Source organism: Monodelphis domestica, chromosome 3 (genome assembly GCF_027887165.1).
Source record: "Monodelphis domestica isolate mMonDom1 chromosome 3, mMonDom1.pri, whole genome shotgun sequence".
In the NCBI taxonomy this organism is placed as follows: Eukaryota; Metazoa; Chordata; class Mammalia; order Didelphimorphia; family Didelphidae; genus Monodelphis; species Monodelphis domestica.
Window position 1 is genome coordinate 46,388,131 of NC_077229.1, and position 19,366 is coordinate 46,407,496.

The 19,366-nt window shown below is 46.0% G+C and overlaps 1 protein-coding gene across 1 annotated transcript in view; it reads left to right on the forward strand.

Annotated features, from left to right (window-relative positions):
• Window positions 1-13,969, forward strand: part of MLXIP (MLX interacting protein) — an 87,524-nt gene extending 73,555 nt beyond the window's left edge. Inside the window, exons 12-17 of the mRNA XM_007489877.3 lie at window positions 2,062-2,186; window positions 3,159-3,260; window positions 3,384-3,511; window positions 3,682-3,805; window positions 7,837-7,966; window positions 8,133-13,969. Of these exons, the coding sequence (XP_007489939.1) occupies window positions 2,062-2,186; window positions 3,159-3,260; window positions 3,384-3,511; window positions 3,682-3,805; window positions 7,837-7,966; window positions 8,133-8,263 (740 nt within the window). The 3' untranslated portion in view covers window positions 8,264-13,969. The remainder of the gene's footprint in view (window positions 1-2,061; window positions 2,187-3,158; window positions 3,261-3,383; window positions 3,512-3,681; window positions 3,806-7,836; window positions 7,967-8,132) is intronic.
• The last annotated feature ends 5,397 nt before the right edge of the window (window positions 13,970-19,366 follow it).

Sequence of the window (19,366 nt, forward strand, 5' to 3'; positions counted from 1 at the left end):
TCCCAATTTGTCTCTTCCCTTCTAATTTTGGATGCATTAATTTTGTTTGTACAAAAACTTTTTAATTTGATATAATCAAAATTATTGATTTTACATTTTGTGATTTTTTTTTCTAGCTCTTTCTTGGTCTTAAAGTCTTTCCTTTCCCAAAGATCTGACAAGTATACTATTCTGTGTTCGCCTAATTTGCTTATAGTTTCCTTCTGTATATTCAGGTCATTCACCCATTCTGAGTTTATCTTTGGTATAGGGTGTGAGATGTTGATCCAAACCTAATCTCTCTCATTACCTATCCTGTTCTATTTGAATAACTTGTAACCTTCCTGAGCCATGCTGTAATAAAACATGAGGTCACATTTGTTGCCTAGTGTTTACCATGTTTATGATCTATACTTTTGTATATTTTATACATACAGCTGAGGACACAGGTTCTTTGATCTCCTCTCAACCTCTGCATGTTTTTCTGTTCTTTACTCTCTGATTTTTAGCATAGTGGACATGTACATGCATGCATGCATGCAGACATACATACATACATGTTCTTTTCACTCATTCTTTTTCAGTTTTAAGTTCAAGTTGCAAAGTCAGGCAGAGCTACATAAGATACCTTTTTATATATAAGCATTTGTATTATTATGTATAATAATTTAATATAACTGATATGTTTATAATACTTTACATAATGTGTATATTTTACATATAAATTATTGTATGTATAATTTTTTTAAACTCTTACTTTCTTAAGGCAGAAGAGTGGTAAGGGCTAGGCAAAGGGGTTAAGTGACTTGCCTAGGGTCACACAGCTAGGAAGTTTCTGAGGCCAATTTTGAATCTAGGACCTCCTCTCTAGGCCTGGTTCTCAGCTGCCCCCTGTATAATTTGTATAATTTTTTTTTTAAACCAGCCTTAGTACCCTTTGACTTTGATCAAGAATTCATTATTTCTTATATTTGAGTTTGACCCTAATAAGACTATTAGCATAATGAAACACCAAATAGATAAGATCAAACTGTAGAAAGTTCTCAAAGATGAGGCAGGAATGTTGCACATGAATTTCATTTTGGACAACTGTAAGTTCATATAGTTAAAGAAAAACCATCTACAGCCTCCATCCAAAATGATGGGTTTTCAGTGTTCTGGCATAACCTAGAAAAGGATCTGGAAACCCTAGGTTGTTCCTAAAGATAAATATTCCCTACCTCTCAAGGATAATGTGAGCATTAAAATGAGATGATGTCTGTACGTTATTTTATGACTGTAAAGTAGCACCTAAATATTAACTGTGATTTGGATGTCCATCCTCCTATCAGGTCAAGTTCATAGACTGAATTTCTGTCAACTTTGTAGCCCCTTTGGATTAACAGGAAGGCGGCAAACCTTATTGTGAGCTCAGAGGAAACCACTGTTTCGTCAAATTGGATTCTATATATTTCTGTTTTCTGATCTCCAATTGAGGGGAAGAGAGTCTTCGTGATTTGACAAATTGTATGATGTTGAAGTTCTTGTTGATGCTTGATTTACTTGGAGCCTTTGAAGCTTTATGATGGGGGGAGGGGGAAAAAGTTCTTCCTTCCATGCACTGTTTGCTGAACTGTTTATTTGGGCTCCATTTCTTAGAGGAATTTATATTTTTTCAAAGGCTTTTTCTGCACCTGTTGAGATAATCGTATGATTTCTTTTAGTTTGATTATTGATACACTCAATTATGTTGATAGTTTTCCTAAAATTAAACCAGCCTTGCATTCCTAGTATAACTCCCACCTGGTTATAGTGAATAATCCTTGGAATGTATTCCTGTGGTCTTTTTGCTAGTATTTATTTAAGATTTTTTGCATCACAGTTCATTAAGGAAATCGGTCTGTAACTTTCTTTCTCTGTCTTTGGTCTTCCTGACTTAGGTATCAGCACCATATTTGTGTCATAAAAGAATTTGGTAGGACTCCTTCTTTGCTTATTTTGCCAAATAATTTGTATAGTATTGGGATTAATGGCTCTTTAAATGTTTGATAGAATTCACTTGTGAATCCATTTAGAGGAGTTTATATTCTCCTTCCTTTTCAGGCAGAGACTGCCCAAACTCTGGCCAGGCCTCTCCTTGTGCATCAGAACAAAGTCCCAGTCCTCAGTCTCCGCAGAACTGCTCAGGGAAATCTGCTACAGACCCTCCAAATGTGGCTGCATTCAAGGTATCATGGCATTCTCTTACTTGGGGCCCTTTGGAGATGGTGGCAGGGAAAAGGCAGCTGAGAATCTGTGTCCTAGATCTGTACTCTAGGGCAAGATTAGGGAGAACTGGAAGAACCTCAGCAAAGTTGTCCCCTCAGACTTGAGAGCTAGAACATCCTCGTTTCCCTGTGTCTTGCTCTTTCTAACCGAACCAGCTCTTTTTATCTGTCAGAAGGACCATTGAATGGACTTCTACCAACTACTGTTTAGAAGATTCTTCAGGCCACATTCATTGGTGGTGATGGGCAGGCCTGTGTCACTCCCTACTCCGTAAGCCTCAGTGGCTCCTTATGAATCTCCAGAATCAGATAGAAAACTCTCCATTGGGCTTTAAGGCCTTTTCCTCCCTGGTCCCTTCTTACATTTGATTCCACTGCACAAACTCTGTCCTCTACCAACACTGGCCTTCTTGCTGTTCCTTACACTGGACACGTCGTCTCCCCACTCTGGGGAATGTCCTCCGTCCTCCCTGTCACTTCCTTCAAATACTCCGTTTCTCAGCAGTGCCTTCACTCTCGCCTCAGCTCCCATCCACCTGGCACACACTTGTCCGCATGCCAGCTCTGTGTGAGAGCCAGGACCGTGTCTTTGCCTTTTTTGCATTCCCAGTGCTTAGCTCAGTACCTGGCACATAGTAAATAGTTAATAAAATCCTATTGGTTGATGCCAGTCAGCTTTAAACTGCCCCATCTTCTTATGAGAAATAAGGTGACGGGAGTCGGACAAGATACACACACGGGTTCTGTCCGTTCCACTCTGTTGCAGTGTTTGTAAAATGTATCCTGGCGGCTCAGAGGGTTGGATTTTGTGTTAATTTTCCTCCCAAATGCAGTGATTTTACCAGCCAACAAGGCTTGCAGGAGGCTGTGGGTCGATGATATTAAAATATGGAGCAGTGCAGCCAGGTGTGACCCATGTGCTTCCTCAATCAGAACCGAAGGATGAAGCACATCTCAGCTGAACAGAAGAGACGGTTCAACATTAAGATTGGCTTTGGCACCTTAAACAGTCTGATCTCCAACAACTGCAAACTGGTAAACTGGCAGGGGCTGGGGGCAGCCTCGTTTGGGGGAAGAAGGAGCTTCTGCCTCCTCCCTCTGCTGTCACTGGGCTTTCGGTGAGATGTTACTTTTGACCCTGTCTCTTCCCTGTTGTAGACTAGCCACGCAATCACACTGCAGAAAACGGTAGAATACATTGCCAAGCTTCAGCAGGAGAGAAGCCAGATGCAGGATGAAGCCCAGCGCCTTCGAGAGGAGATTGAGGAGCTCAACACCACCATCATGTGAGATGCTCGGCTTGGCCGGGCGCACAGAATGCTTCCCTCCAGGCTCTTACACAGTGGAAAGTGGGAAGAGAGCTTAGGGCCTTTCTTGTCCCCAGTACTGGGAAGGTGCCGGGGCTCAAGTCTTCCACTCAGAATTGTTCATTACATTCCTGACTTTGTCATTTCAGCTCCTGCCAGCAGCAGCTCCCTGCCACAGGCGTCCCTGTTACCCGGCGCCAATATGATCACATGCGGGACATGTTTGATGAATATGTAAAAAGTCGAACTCTACAGAATTGGAAGTTCTGGATTGTATCTTTTGTTGTCATCCCACTCCCAAGCCATCAGAATCTACTAGGAAAGAAACAAAAAGAAAACCCCAGAAAAATAGCATTTCATTTCCTTCAGAAGCATCCCCAGAAATTGGTTGTTGTCACTGGATTTTCATTGAGCTTATCACAATGGTTAACTCCACTATCCCTGTCTCCCAGAGAGTCTAGAGGCCTGGCCTGGGATTTAATGAGATGGCCCTCGGGTTCCTTGTTCCAGTGATGGGGATTAATCTGAAATTATGGCTTTTGAAGGATGCTGACCATCATGAGGTTCACCTTCTAGACGATCATAGGACTTAGAGCTGAAAGGGATTGTCTAATCCAACTTCTTTGTTTTAGAGTTAAATCAACAGATACCAACAACCAGGGGAGGGGACTAGTAGAGGCTGCCTGAGGACACTGATCTGCACAGGGCCAGCCTACTTTGCTGTTTTGGCCCTTGAAACATAAACCCTGTGCCAGTCATCACTCTCCAACTTACAGGCTGCAGTGGCTTGCGGGGGGAGGGAGAGAGGCCAGGTTAGGGGAGATAAGTATAGGAAGCACAGATGGTAGGATGGGGCCACCAGACATCTCCAGGGCCACCTCGGTTCTACTTCTAAATAAGACGTCTGCAGAAATAGTAGTGAGCTGCCTTATCAGTGTCTTGTTGCTGATCCCTGGAGATGATAAGCCTCAAGAGAGAATTAATCTGCACTAATCTCTATGGTGGCAAGTATAGGGCAATTTGAAAAAACAGATAAAGACTGACTTTAGTTTCACTACTTTAAATCACTGGTTTACCCTTGGGGCACCATGTACGGATTGCTGTAGACACCAGGCAATCAAAATGAGTCAGAATTCTCTTTAATAAAACTGCCTAATGGCAGCTCACCCACTGCATACCTGACTTTCTACATTTCCTTCGACCAAATACTTTTATTGGAAAATGCAACCCTCTTTCTATAGTGGCTGCACAGAATTAATCCCACAGTGTCACAGATATGTGGACTGTACATAGATCTTGTCAGAAATAAAAGTCACTCTGACACTACCAAGTATCCTCATAAGCTTTTGACCATCTTATCTCAATTCAAATCGACAAATATATCTTAATTCGCCTAATTAAAAAGAAATAATGGGCATGATTCCCTGCTCTCAAATGGAGGGTGATATAACATATTTTCTAGTAGATATCATCTAAAGTGGAGTGTCATAGAATCAACCCAGATTAAATACTTGGGATAAAGTCAAGGTAGGAAAGACTCCTTTTAGGCTGAGCATATCTGAGAAATATTAATACCACTATTGGAGGTAGTGAGTTCACTCATATTGAAAGTTTTTAAGCAGAGTCCGTCAAAAAGCATTTATTAGGCACCTACTGTGTGTCAGGTACTCTCCCAAGCCCTGGAGATACAAAGAGCCAGTCTCTGCTCTCCAGGCACTCATCATGTATGTAATGGGGAGAGAGCACACAAACAACTAAGCAGAAACTGGAAAGCCACTCACTGCTTGGGTTGTTGTGGGGAACTAGATGTGGCTGCTGAGATATGGCGGGCTCTTCTCATTTTAGGTCTTTGTGATTCAGGAGGGGTTACTTAGGATTTTTGAACAAGGTCAGGACACTGTCATACTTGCACCTTAGAAACTTCCTTTGACAGCTGTCTTAAGAGGCCAATTAGAAGGCTATTACAATAGTCCATGGGAAGATGATGAGTATCTGAACTAGGGTGCCAGGGACATTGTGAATGAGGAGAAGATGGCAGAGGATAAAGATTATAGACATAGAATCGATAGGGCCTACCAATTAAGACTGAGGCAAAGATAATTCTGGAGAGAAGGTAGTCTTGGGCCGTTATCAATAGGAATCCAAGTAGAGGTGGTTTCTAGCCATCATTTGGAGATACAAGATTATGTAGTTCAGGGGCTAGATACATGAATCCAATTGCTATCTGCCAAGAGCTCATTAGTTCCATGGCAATGAATGAAACTAATAATGGAAATGTGTAGAGAAGGAACAAGAGAAAGACCCAAGATAAGAGACCTGCATTGAAAAGACAAGAGAAGTATGGCCAGTGAAGAAAATAAAGAATTCCTGCTTAGACAGGCAAGAAGGAAGCTAGGACAAAAGTATTCAAAAGTGGGGAGCGCACAATATTCAGATGTCGAAGGAAGGCCAGGAATGAGAAGCGGTCATTAGTTTTGGCAAGTAAGAGGAGTGGTTAACTTACAGATTTCAGTGGAGTAGTAGTTTTGAAGCCATATTGCAAGGGGTAGAGAGCATGGAGGCAAGATGTAGCAAATATTATGGAAATCTAGCAATTCAAAAGGAGGGGAAATTGAGAAGAATGGCAGGGTCATGGGAAAGTTTTTTTGTTTTAAGTAAAGGAAGACCTGGGCAACAGACCAGTAAAGAAAGCATTTCTTTTTTTTTTTGTTTATGCCAAGAACTACTCTGCATTAATTTGTTGATTTCTGCCTATCAGTTTAAGAATCTCAAGATGTTTAAAAACCAAACAAAGGAGAGCATTTTTGTCAAAATTGACTTTTGTAAGGGCCAGAATGTAAGGGGTAAAAATAAAAGGATTGGCAGTAATTTATGAGTGTAGTCAACAGGAATTACTACTCAATTCCAAATGATTTTTTATGGTAATTTATTTACAAAACGAGAAAGTGTGAAAGTAAGAAAATCAGGGAGAGTAGATATTTATTCTGGCCAAGTCCAAACCAGGCAAAGCTGAAAGCAGCCCCAGCAAAAGGGGCCCAGAGGTAAATTAAAATAGGGTTTTAGCTACAAGGCCTCCTCCTCTAAGACAAAGGGTCTCTCCGGAGGCTACTACCTCCAGAAAACCAAGAAAAAGAGTTAGTCTTTTTAACTCACCCACATGGTAGTCCTAAGGGAAAATAGGAAAGCAGTCTGAGGTCCTCAACTAGAGCTCCTCAAAGGTCAAGTTGAAGGTGAAAGTCCCTGTCACAGGAAGTTCTTTCCACTTTTAAAGACCATTCCTTTCATCACTTCCTGTGCCTTCCTCCACTTCACGTGGACCAATTATAATCTAAATTTTCTTAGGACTGCCCAGGGGGCAGTCAGTGGATTCTAATTCATCACCCACTTTCACACATGTGGGTCACAGACCTCTCCCACTTAAGGATAAGTGGGGTGTATACACTTTTGTTGATTTAATCTAAAAATGGGCAGGGGAGAGCTAATCCCATCTTCACAATTCTCCGTGTGATCATTTGGGAAACTAGTCTCCTCAATTGCTCATTTGACATAATCATCTTGTATCTCTAAAAATCTTCTAACTACAGGTGCATACAGTATTGCACCAAAAGGAAAATAAAATAGTTAGAGATCAAAGGGAAATAGAAGAGAGAGAAAGCAAAACCAATGTTTGCTAGGTGCATTAACAAAAAAATATATATATAGGGGGAAGTCACCTTTGGCATAAAAGTTTACATTCAAGATAACTGTTCAACCCCCTTCAGTTCAACCAACTGCACCCCAAAGTCCTCTTTCCCTTTTATACACAAATTCTTGTAATTTATAAGTTGGTTATGTTTGCAAGATCCATTGGGGAGACTAGTATTTCAAAGGATATCAGGGGGGATTGTGAAATTAGAATCTATTACCCTAAAAAACTACACTTTGTTCACATAGAAGGCAGGGTGGTATAGTGGGATGAGCCCTGAACTGCAAATGCTGAACTTGGAATTATGGGATCTGAGTTCAAATACCATTTCTGCCATTTACTAAGGCAAATCAGTTCATCTCTGCAGGCCTCAGTGTTTTCACCTGTGAAATGAGGAGGTGAAGATTAAATGGCCTCCTATGTCCTTTCCTGCTCTAAATGTGTGATTCTTTGGTCCCCAAAAAAGGCCACTCTAACCCTCTCTTGCATGGTGCTGACTGCTATCCCAAGACTGTCATCACGGATTAGAGGAAACTTGCCAGCAATTGGGAGGAAGTGCAATAGGGGTTCACCTAACCCTCATCCATTCCCATTTTTCCTTAATCCACATGCTGGACAGTTCAGCATCATCATCAAACCATTGTTTGAGTCATTCAAGGGGATGGTGTCCACCACCAACCTACATGAACTCCACCAGAGTGCCCTCTCCTGGCTGGACCAGCATTGTTCCCTCCCTGTTCTCAGGCCAAGTAAGTGTGCAGACTTGGTTTATGCTCAGAGAGATTGGGAGAGGCCAGGCTGGGCGGGAGGAGTTTGTAGAATAACTGGGGAGAGAAGGAAGAGCCGGGGGGAAAAGACAAGTGCTGTGTCCCTGAGCTAATTCCCCCTCTCTTCTGGTCCCCTCTTCTCTCCTAGTGGTTTTGCTCACCCTCCGCCAGCTCAGCACTACAACCGCCATTCTCACAGACCCATCCCGGTTACCAGAGCAGGCATCGGAGGCTGTCACCAGAATCAGCAAGAGGACGGGGGACTCACAGCATCCTTGATAGCTCAGGGATCGAAGGTGCCTGGTCCTTTGGCTTCTTCCAGAGCCCAGCTTGATCGTGTCCCTTAGGACTTGCCTCTGATAATGGTGGGCACTTTCAGCAGAAATACCAAGCTCAGGGTTGTAGCAGGTTCGGGTCCTGCCAACAGCAATAGCCCATCTGCTGGAACATTGTGCTGAGTGACTTCAAACATCAGCCTCCCTGGGATTCTGACAGTGAGAGCTGGTCCAGAAAAAGGGAAATGTCTGGCTTTGATCAGCTCTTGCCTTGTTGCCGATACCTCCTTCCCTCCAGACTGGCTGCCCCGGACGGCTGATGGTGCCTGCACGAGCGGAGGAGTGGATGGTTTCAGGATGCTGGAAGGAAGGTTCCCGTCCTTCAGATGATTAAAATCTTCAGGCACCCACCCCCATTTCCAGACTTGGGGGATTGGTTTTTGTCTGCTTACATTGTTTGTGGTTGTAGGGAAGGGTTCTAACTTCTCTCATTCCACCTCTCCTCATGTAGCATTTGGAAGATGTCTGTGTGTCTGCTTACAACATGCAGGTAGTGACTGGCACACCTCTGTGGCTTGTAAATACACCTAAACTTCTGTGCGGGCGGCGGCGGCGGCTGCTGCTGCTGCTGCAGGGCGCCTGCTTTACTGCATGGCATAAGCTTCGGGGGGGAGCGGGAGGGCAGTGCCTTCTTTAGAGAACCCTCAGACTCCCTGAAGAACCAAGGCATTCAAGGGACACGGCTATCCAAGACATGAAAAGCTGCGGCCCCCGTCTGGACAGTGGTTGGTTGGGAGAGATAGCATGCAGTAGAGTGACATATGTAGCATCGTGGATTTGAGAACCAAGTGGCTGGGACTAAAGAACCTGGTAGGTGGGAGCCGCTGTTTCTCTGCTTCCAAGCTAAAGGGATGGGAGCGTTTTCTAGATCACACTTGAAAAGCCTCTGGGTCCTGTATTCTTGCAGTTGTCTTCATTCTCAGCCTAGCCTCTATCATTACTCAGCTTCCGGGAGCGCCAAATCCTTGATTTTTGGACCAAAGAAATGCCTGTAAGCAAAGTCTGAGGAAAGGGAACCTCTCCAGTCCACTGTGGGAGCCCGCGATTCTTAGGTTGGATGGTTCTTTGGAGGCCTCTCGATTGGCCTCATGGATTAGGAGAGAATTCTAAGTACCTGGTTGAAGTGAAGGGGAGGCCTCAGAAAGGAAACTTATCAAAACAAAGCTCTGGAGGTACTTTCCTTATCCATTAATAACGGACTATTTCAGTGACTTAGCATGCATATTAGGCCCCATGAGCAAGAATGGCCCCTTTTGCAAGTGAGTGGGTCTTTCTGAGTACAGAAGAAAGCCCTTATTAGGACTGAAAGCATCGGAAATGCTTCAATTCCAGAAGCTTTTGCTGCCTCGTTGGTCTGCCTCCGTTTAGGCAGCTTCCTGATGATAGCTGAAAATTTGCAGCAGCCTCTCGCTCTCCGTGTCAGATTTGGCCCCTGCGGCTCTCTCCTAACTAGAAAAGGGCAAGAGATGAAATCGATTTCACAGCCTGGGAAAATGCCCCTTTGCTCCCCTTTTTAAATGCGTCAGACGTATGGTCACAATCCTCTCAGAATGGCTGTAGTGATTAGGCAGCAAGCATTCTTGGGTGGCTGTTTGGGGCAGAGCTGAACTCGAGTCCTGGGCGCTCTTCTAAGGCTCCTCTCATCCACATTTCCTTTGGATTATCAGTAGAACCCGAGTCCATCTCACTTCTGCCATTTCTGGGCCCGTAGTGAGATCCTTGGGGAGGTACCCATCCTGCATCTGGAATCGAGGAAGGTGCCAGAAAACTGACAGGAAGAGACTCGATGAGTATTTCTGGAAGCTGCAAGGGAGAGATGGGCATGGGAGAGCCTGAAAGGTGCGATCTGTTCCAAGCACGGAACCCAGTTCCCAGAGGAGCTTAGTCCTAGGACGCCCCTCAGACTGGGGTAGGAAAGGGCAAGGGTTCCTCCGCTGACAACTGATTCAATTCGGCAGGAGGTCAGAAGGGAGTTTGGCCTCCTGCCTTTCCAGATCTTATTGTACCTGTCGGATAAAGCGCAGGAGTGAGGTTTAAGCTGCTCCTTGAAGTTTTCACTCACAAATCTACAGGCAACAGGCTCAAATCTTGTGCCTCACAGCCTGGCGTTAGTTGTCAGAGTGAGAAAGAACACTCCCTGGGTGTAAGCCGTTTGTGAGCTCCACCAGAGTCAAAAGGAAAGCAGTCTTGGCTTTTGTCTTAACAGCTGAGCCTGTTCTGGCTTCCTGGGTCATTGGGGAGAGTTGCAGTGTCCATCAGCGCCGCTTGCTGCCCTTCTGTGCCCTTGCTCTGGAGAGCAGAGCCAGGAACCACCAAGAAATGGGGAACTAGGAGAGAGTCGGGGCTGTTTAAGACCTTTTTGGAATGTGAATTTGGCATCTTGCTTTATTGACCTGCCTCTCCTTCTGCTCAATCAGTGTTCTTGAAATATTTAAGGCAGTAAGTAGGTTAGGTTAGACTTCATGAAGTGTATTTGTATGTGAATGCTCACAGACTGTGTAACGAGGTGCATGTTTTTATTGTTTACCCATTTACTTAAATGCATTTATTCTGGTGCTTAAGACTTAACCATGCGTCCTGGGAACTCAGAAGAGGTTTCTGGCCCTGGAAGTGTGTAGATCACCTCTGATTTGGTCTTGCCAGACCAAGCAAATGGCCTGAGTCTTTTATCAACTTGCCGGGCAGGGAATGGTTGGGAAAATTCTAGAGTTTTGGTCTACTTCAGGAGAAGGTCTGGGGGAAACCTGGGGTTCTTTTAGCAGCTGCCCAGGAAAATGGCCAGAAAGCAAACTCTGACCTTCTTTCCTTGGTTTGTTTACTCCCATTTTCCCTCGCTCCCCTCGTCCTAAAGAACCAGCCGAGTCCTCTGAGGGAAGGAAATCAGCCCAGAAAACCCCCTCCTCCCCACAAATCTCAGAGAGTGCTTTTCTCTCCCCATCTCTTTGATCAGCATTATCAGGGCTTGTTTCATACTGAGCATCGGAAATGTGAAGATGTCGTCTGAAGTGGGCCCAGTGGGGTTTTCTGAGCATTCTGACTTTCTGCACCCCCTCCCACATCCCTTGCAGATGGGGTTACATAACCCGAAGGATGTTTTGCTGCCTAATTGGGGTTGCCTTCATCTTGCTACAGGGTGGTGCTTGGGTTCCTGCTTTCCACAGCACACATACAAGTATTCATGAGGAGAGGATTTCACTGATGGAAAGCTGTAGGTAGAAAAGAAGGAAAGCTTGGGAAGAAAAAATGCCTGGTGATGGCAGCAGGAGCCTGGCCCACCCCGGGGTGCAGGCATTAGGTGTCAGACTTATCTGACAGGGAGGACTCCGCTTGGTTCCTTTCATCCCCTCAAAACTCTGTTGTATTTTATCAGTTCCAAGGCAGAAGAGGGAAGAGGGCTAGGCCTTTGGAGTTCAGTGACTTGCCCAAGGCCACACAGCTAGGAGGTACCTGAGGCCAGATTTCAGCCCAGGTCCTTCCTCCACAGCCCGCAGCTCCCCAAGTTGCCCCCACTCTGGAAACCACGTCTGTTTTCTCCTTTCTGAGACCAGTGACCTTCGGAAGTAGTCTCTGTAATTCAGGGCCGAAGCAAGGCTGGTCTCATGGTGCATGCCAGCTGGGCTGAGCAAGGAATAACAGCTACTTTCCCCAAATACTCAATACTTGCTGATGGATTTTGGAAAAAGACTGGTCCAAATGTCCCAAAACTTTCCCCCGTTCTCCAGTGGTACCGACTGAGCCCTCTTACTTACCCTCCAAGAGTCTCCAGATCTCAGGAAAGTTGGTGGTCTCCCTGCTTCCTGGGGATGCCCCTTGGTTAAGTAGGGAAGGTGCGCCTACGTCTGAGGGGTTGCTGGGGAGCCGAAGGGGGCTGTACATGGTAACAGAAAGTGGCCCTCCTTTTCTATAGGCTAAGACAACTTTAGTTGGCCTCTTTGCCTCCAGGAGGTTCCAGCCTTCTTCCCTAGGGAACAGGGATGAAATGCTAAAAAAAAAAAATCCAGGGATGCCAGATTTCTCCTGTTAAATTTTCTGTCTTGGGTGTTGACTGACCCGGCAAGACTTCTTGGTGTGCCTGGAGCCCAGCCCCACGTCTGGAAGATAGAAGAGACGGCTCGAGTTTCCACTGACGTTTGTGGGCCCGTCCCTGGTCAGGCGAGTTCTTCCTGGGTCCAGAGTAGGCTCTGAGGGCTTGCGGCACGGTCTCGGCACTCCTGGTCTTTCTGGACTCCCTTCTTTGCAGCATCTTTGCCATCGGGACAGGCAGATTCCAAACCGCCACTGAATGTACAGCCACCGGCAACGCAAAGGGCCTGCCGACTACCTACCTCTCCTGGGCTGGCCTCCTCCGCTGCCGCGACATGGAGCCCCGGGAGCCCCCGTGGTCTTCTGTTAGGGAGAGCTCCGGCGGGGGTGGGGGGGCGCTTCTGGAACTCGTCGCAGTGCCTTCACCGCCCGCCGGGGACGCTGGATCCTCACAGCCGCCTGCCAAAGGCGCAGCAAGTATTACCCCCGTTTTACAGATGAGGAAATGGAGGTCTTCAGGACAGACAAGCCCGGCCGCTCCTTCTTGTGGCGTTGGTTCATCATTCCGGCTGCTTGGGTTGAGGTTTTTACTTCATCCACGACGGCCCAGGAAGTTGGGCTCCGTATCTGAAGGATCGAGTGGCCCCGCCTCGAGCGAGGGAGGCTCGGCCCCGCGGCCACCTTCCTAGCTCCTACCAAGTGGGACTTTCTCCTAGCTGGTGCTCATGAAAATCGACTTAGGGAAAAAAGGGAAAAACCTTCGCTTTTGAACGTCTTTTTGTCTGTGTAGTTCATGCCAATGGGCTTTTCTTTGTGTGTGACGCCTCTCCTTATAGTCACCGTACCCCCAAGTGTAGTTCCTCTCCCCGCTTGGATCAGTGAGTCTGAAATCGGAGCATGAGAGACATCTGCACACTCCTTTTTGCAGGAGAGATTAGCTTTCCCCGGGCCTTGGCCGAAGCTGGAATTGTAGCTACTTCAGCATCGGGACTAGAGCTCTGGGCCGAAAGGGACCTTAGAGGCCTTCTAGTCCAGCCTCCTCATTTTACATTTGAGGAAACTGAGGCCCGGGGAGATTAAGTGACTTAGCCTGAGCCACATAGTAAGTGCCAGCCCACGATGTGAACCTGGGCCATCCCAACCAATAGTCAGCTCATAAGCCGGGATGATCGGACAGCTCTCCCCTTGGGCGACGGCTCCCGGTCTGCGGTGCTGATTCCGGAGCCTCGGCCACCAGGCTCCCCGGACCCCCGTATCTAGCGATGATGATTTTTTTTTACATTTCTGAATTGTTCTGAAGCAAAAGGAAACGTGAATCCAGTTGCTTTTACTGTAGCACCACAGTGTGCCGTGGGTCCCCTCTCTGGCTTGGCTCGTCTAAATGGCTTGCTTGAGTTGTGTTCGTTACTTGTTGTTTGTTTCAGTGATCAAATTGACTTGTGCTCGAACCTCAGAAAACAGAAACCTCCCTGTCCCGTCTCTGTGTGGAAGGCAGCCTTCCTCTGCCATACAGCACCACCTCCATGTTTCCGCTCTCCAAAAGCACATTTCCACCAGCTGTATTCAACACTACAATGCATTTTTTTATATATTTGCAGCCAAAACAATAAAAACTTATTTTTTGGAAGAGTCTGTGCTATGCTGCGTGTGACTTTTATCTGTTTAATTTTAATCCCCTCCCTTCCATCTTAGAATCAATCCTGTGTGTTGGTTCCAAGACAGAAGAGTGGTAAGGGCCAGGCAATGGGGGTGAAGTGACTTGCCCAGGGTCACATGGCTAAGTAGTGTCTTGGGTCAGATTTGAACCCAGAACTTCCCATCTCCAGGCCTGGCTCTTCCCCAAGCCACAGAGCTATCCCCTTGTGTCTGACTTTTAAATGTAGCCAATGTGGTAATGATAGGAAAGCATGCTAGAACAAAGGAGAGAAAGCCTTCCTGCAGGGATGGACTGGAGGAGGGACTGAGGGAGGTAAGGACAGGGCTTATGAAGAAGCCCCCTGGACTCCCCTGGAAGGCCTGACTAGGGACCCCTGCCAACAAACCCTTGCCCGCCCCTGGGCCTAGCCGCCACTCCTGGGCATTTGCATTTCTGTGGTGCTTTGAATCTCATCTCCTTTGAGCCTCGCCACAGCTGAGGGAATCAGGGAGAGGTTCAGGGACCTGCCCGGGGACGTAGCGCCAGGAAGCAGAGGCAGGATTTGGGACCCGAGCCCCCCTCCCACTCCAGCCACTCCCTTTTGCCCCTCTGCCAGAGGCGATGCTTTCAGGAATCTCCCCCTGTAAGACTCTCCCAGAGGACGCAGCCAGTGGGCCCCAAGGAGCCACTGAGACGTTTCCTGGCCCTAGCCGGGGTGGGGGGGGAGCGCCCCAGACGCAGGTTCCCAGAACACCTCCTGCCCCTTCCCACTCCACCAAAGGCAGTGGGAGGCCCCTTCCGGGCCTCCCAGATCCTGTGGTCTGGCATCTTTCTCCTGCCAGATCCAAATCTGTTGACTAAGAGTTCTCGGTTGAAACAGGCCCTTGTCTGATCAAACCCATTCACCTCTCAAGGGAAAACGTGTTTGCCTTAAGTGAAAAAAGCCTATCTTCATTCATTCCACAAAATAAGAATGGAGCTCCTTGGCACTAAGACAGAGACGGCGACTCCCCTACTCCCTTGGCCTTCGTTTGGGTTCCATAAGTTGTTATCCTTGGGGTCCCCCGGGAGGACACTGAGGAGCTCAGATAATGGGGAAGGGAGCCATCGTTTCCCTCGGGAGAGTAAACCCGGGGCGAGGAGGGACAGGATGAAACCAAGACCTGGGCAGGGAGGACCCTTTCTATTCCCTTTGGAGCCTGCTCCCAGCATCCAAGTGGCGGTGGAGGGGTCCAACCAAGGATTCCGTGTTTGTGACAGGCCTACCAGGAGCTTGCTTACATTCCGATGGGAGAAGACAAAAGGACTCTGGGAGAGGAAGGAAGACTGACCACTGCCCTCAAACAGAGGATCTTGGAAGAGCCAACCAATGGTTGAGTGACGGCGTGAGGAAGGCCTTCCTCTTTCAAGGTAGAATGAATTTCCAGAGCAAGAAGGCCACCGGGCAGAGCAAATATCCCGTGTGGAATGAATGTAAAAGTCTTTCCTTTGGGCTTGGGTACAAGGACAAAGCCGACAGTCCTTCCCTCAAGGAGCTTAAAAATCAAATAAGGAAGAAGGATGCATTGAGCAAAGTTAGGGAGAAGGTGACCGCCTGGGGTAACAGGCTCAGAGTCTTGAGTTCCAGTGGGAAAACTAAGACTTGGCTGGAGGGCAGGCAGCAAGGCCAGAAAAACCCAAGGGGCCTGATGGCCTTTGGATTGGACAAGATAAGGTGAACGTGGGGAAAAATCCATCCCCCTCTGCCTACCCCATGGCACCGGCCCATTTCCTCCCAGAAGTCAGTCCTTCACCATTTATTAGGCCCCTTCCCTGTGCCAGGCTCATCCTCAGGGATACAAAAGAGGCCAAAAACCATCCCTGCCTTTGAGGAGCTTATTATCATTCATGTATTTGAAATTTGACTCAATTTGAAGATGGGTTCAAATCAATTTGAAGCAGGTTCTATACAGGATAGATGGGGGATGAGGAAGGCTTTCCTGAGGAGGTAGGATTTTAGGAGGGACTTACAGGAAGCCACAGAGGAAAAGGATGGGAACTTGGCAGAGGGTCCACCAAGAGCACTGAAGCCACGTGTTCCTCAGTTTCCCCTAAAGTCAGAAAGTGACCAGACTTCACCTTTTCCTCCATGTGTGGCTTGCCCCTACTTTTGTAGGATACATTTCCCTATTGATATCTCTGTCTCCTCATATTCCCTGAAGTTCCTCATTTGTCCAGTGTTGCCCCAATGTGAGGAGAAAGTGTGGAAGAAAGGGTAGACCCCTTCACCTACAGAAAGATAATTTAGGGAGACCATGGACCAGAGTCATGGAGGACAGGTGCCCATGGACGGGTTACAGTTTGTACAGTTAGAAGTTTAGAGTTAGAGACAGCTGGGTGGCTCAGGGGATGGAGTGCCAGGCCTAGAGATGGGAAGTCTTGGGTTCAAATCTGGTCCCACACCCTTCCTAGCGGTGTGACCCTGGGTATGTCACCTAACCCCCATTGCTTAACCCTTATCTTACATAGTATTGATTCTAAGACAGAAGGCAAGGGTTTAAAAAAAAATTGAACCTGTTGAGGGGACAGCTGGGTGGCTCAGGGGATGGAGAGCCAAGCCTAGAGATGGGAAGTCCTGGGTTCAAATCTGGTCTCAGACCCTTCCTAGTGGTGTGACCCTGGGCAAGTTACCTAACCCCCATTGCTTAACCCTTATCTTACATAGTATTGATTCTAAGACAGAAGGCAAGGGTTTAAAAAAAAATTAAACCTGTTGAGGGGATATCTGGGTAGTTCAGTGTATGGAGAGCCAGGCCTAGAGATGGGAGGTCCTGGGTTCAAATGTGACCTTAGACATTTCCCAGCTGTGTGACCCTGGGCAAGTCACTTAACCCCCATTGCCTAGCCCTTACTACTCTTACTACCAATACACAGTATTGATTCCAAGATGGAAGGTGAGGGATTAAAAAAATAAATAAATAATTATATCAACATACAAAAGAATTTTTTAAAAAACTGTTTTACAGATGCAGGAACTGAGGCAAACAGAAGTTAAATGTCTGCTAGTAAATAAGTGTCTGAGAAAGGATTTTTACTCAGTCTTCCTGCCTCTAGGTCTAGTGTTCAAACCCCTGATGCCACCTAGCTGGCTCTGTGCCTATTTTATTGGGATAGAAATATTAATAAATATTCCCTTTTTTATCTAAAAAAATGAACGTTTAGGTCTTCAAGATTTGATCCGAGGCCCCTCTTTTACTACGTTAATTCAATGGATTTAACTGTCATCTTTGTACTAATGACCCCTACATGCACACACATATATATATGTGCTCATATACACACATTTGTTAATGAGTGTTAAAAGAAAAGAGGACTTCTAGGACCTGTTCATTCATGGGAGATTTTTTCAATGGAAGACCTTTAGAAAGTCCAAGTTTTGTTCAAAAATTAACTCGAGGTGACATCGTTCAGGTTGTACATATTTAAGAAATGCGGGGTTTTTAAGTAGCAATTTTAAAAATTATTCCTCTGGGAAGCAGCTGGGTGACTCAGTGGATGGAGAGTCAGACCTAGAGATGGGAGGTCCTGGGTTCAAATGTGACCTCAGATACTTCCTAGCTGTGTGACCCTGGGAAAGTCACTTAACCTCCATTGCCTAGCCCTTACTGCTCTTCTGCCTTGGACTGAATACACAGTATTGGGTTCAAAAAAAAAAAAAGTATTAAACCGTCCCTCCCACTTAGCCTCCCCCACTACATTGAATAAAAAAAAAACACTAAAAAACAAATAGAAGGCTCTGTCCAGCTCCAAATTGGTCTATTTTAATAAGCTTTTAAAGAAAATTTGAAAAGTTCGAGGGAAGGAATGGAAAAAGTTGGAGGTTTAATTGGAAAAAGAGGCCAAATGGAGACAGCCAAGTGGTTCAGTGGACAGAGAGCCAGGCCTGGAGATGAGAGGTCCTGGGTTCAAATTTAGCCTCAAGCACTTCCTATCTGGGTGACCCTGGGCAAGTCACTTAACCCCCGTTGCCTAGCTCTTACTGCTCTTCTGCCTTGTAATCAATACTTAGCATTGATTCTAAGACAGAAGGTGAGGGATTTTGTTGATTTTGGCTTTTTAAACAAAAGAAAAAGTTCAAATGGATTTAAGTCATGGCCTCCTTTGGGAGAGGGAAATGGGTACAGGGTGTCTGCAGCGGTTGGGAATAGCAGTAATAGGGTTGCATTTTCCCTTATAAGATGGGCTTTCCACCCCGTCTTTCCCCATCCCTCCTCCCTGAGCCCTAGGACCAGGTGGCCAAGATTTCCACTGAGGCACTGACTCATCTCCAGTAAGAACAGATCCCACATGTGTCAAAGTCATAATTTATTAAATAAATGCAGAGCGAGGGCTCTGTGAAGAGTCTTGTCACCATCCAATAAGTAAAATCACACATAAAATACATAAATAAATACATAAATAGTGAGTAAAATAAATATCAATAAATTAAAAGGAACATTTTCTCCATGTTGCAAGACACATAGAGGGACAGGGAATAGGGAACTAGACCTGTGATTCTCTTGATAAAGGGAATTCCCAAAAGAGGGAGCCCTCTCACATAGTAGGTGCATGTAGACAAGTGCATATTGGTTAATAATAATAGTGATAGCTTTAAAATTTGCCAAGAATTTTCAATCCATTACCTCATCCATTTAATCCTCTCACTAACCCTGGGAGGTAGGAATCGTTATTATCCCCATTTTATAAATGAGAAAATGGGTTCAGAGGGCTGAATGAATGACCCATAGTGCCTTTCTGGATCCCAAGCCCAACACTTGCCATTACCTCTCAAAATACAAATTCATTATACTGGTGGCTTTACATAAATAAAGATTAATAACAATTTAGTAAAAGTGGGATATTTGAAAAACAACCCCGATCTATAAACCTAAATGGATTATCTCTCTATATAGAGATATATTTAGATGGATGGATGGATGGATGGATGGAAGGATGGATAGAGGGATGGAGGGATGGATGGTTGGGTGGATGGATGGATGGATGGATGGATGGATGGATGAAAGGATTGTTGGATGGATGGAGGGATGGATGGATGGATGGATGGATGGATGGAGGGATGGATGGTTGGATGGATGAATGGATGGATGGATGGATGGATGGATGGATGGATGGATGGATGAATGGATGGATGGATGGATGGATGGATGGATGGATGGATGGATGGATGGATGGATGAAAGGATTGTTGGATGGATAGAGGGATGGATGGATGGAGGGATGGATGGATGGATGGATGGATGGATGGATGAATGGATGGATGGATGAAAGGATGATGGATGGATGGATGGAAGGATGGATAGATAGATAGATAGATAGATAGATAGATAGATAGATAGATAGATATCTCTGC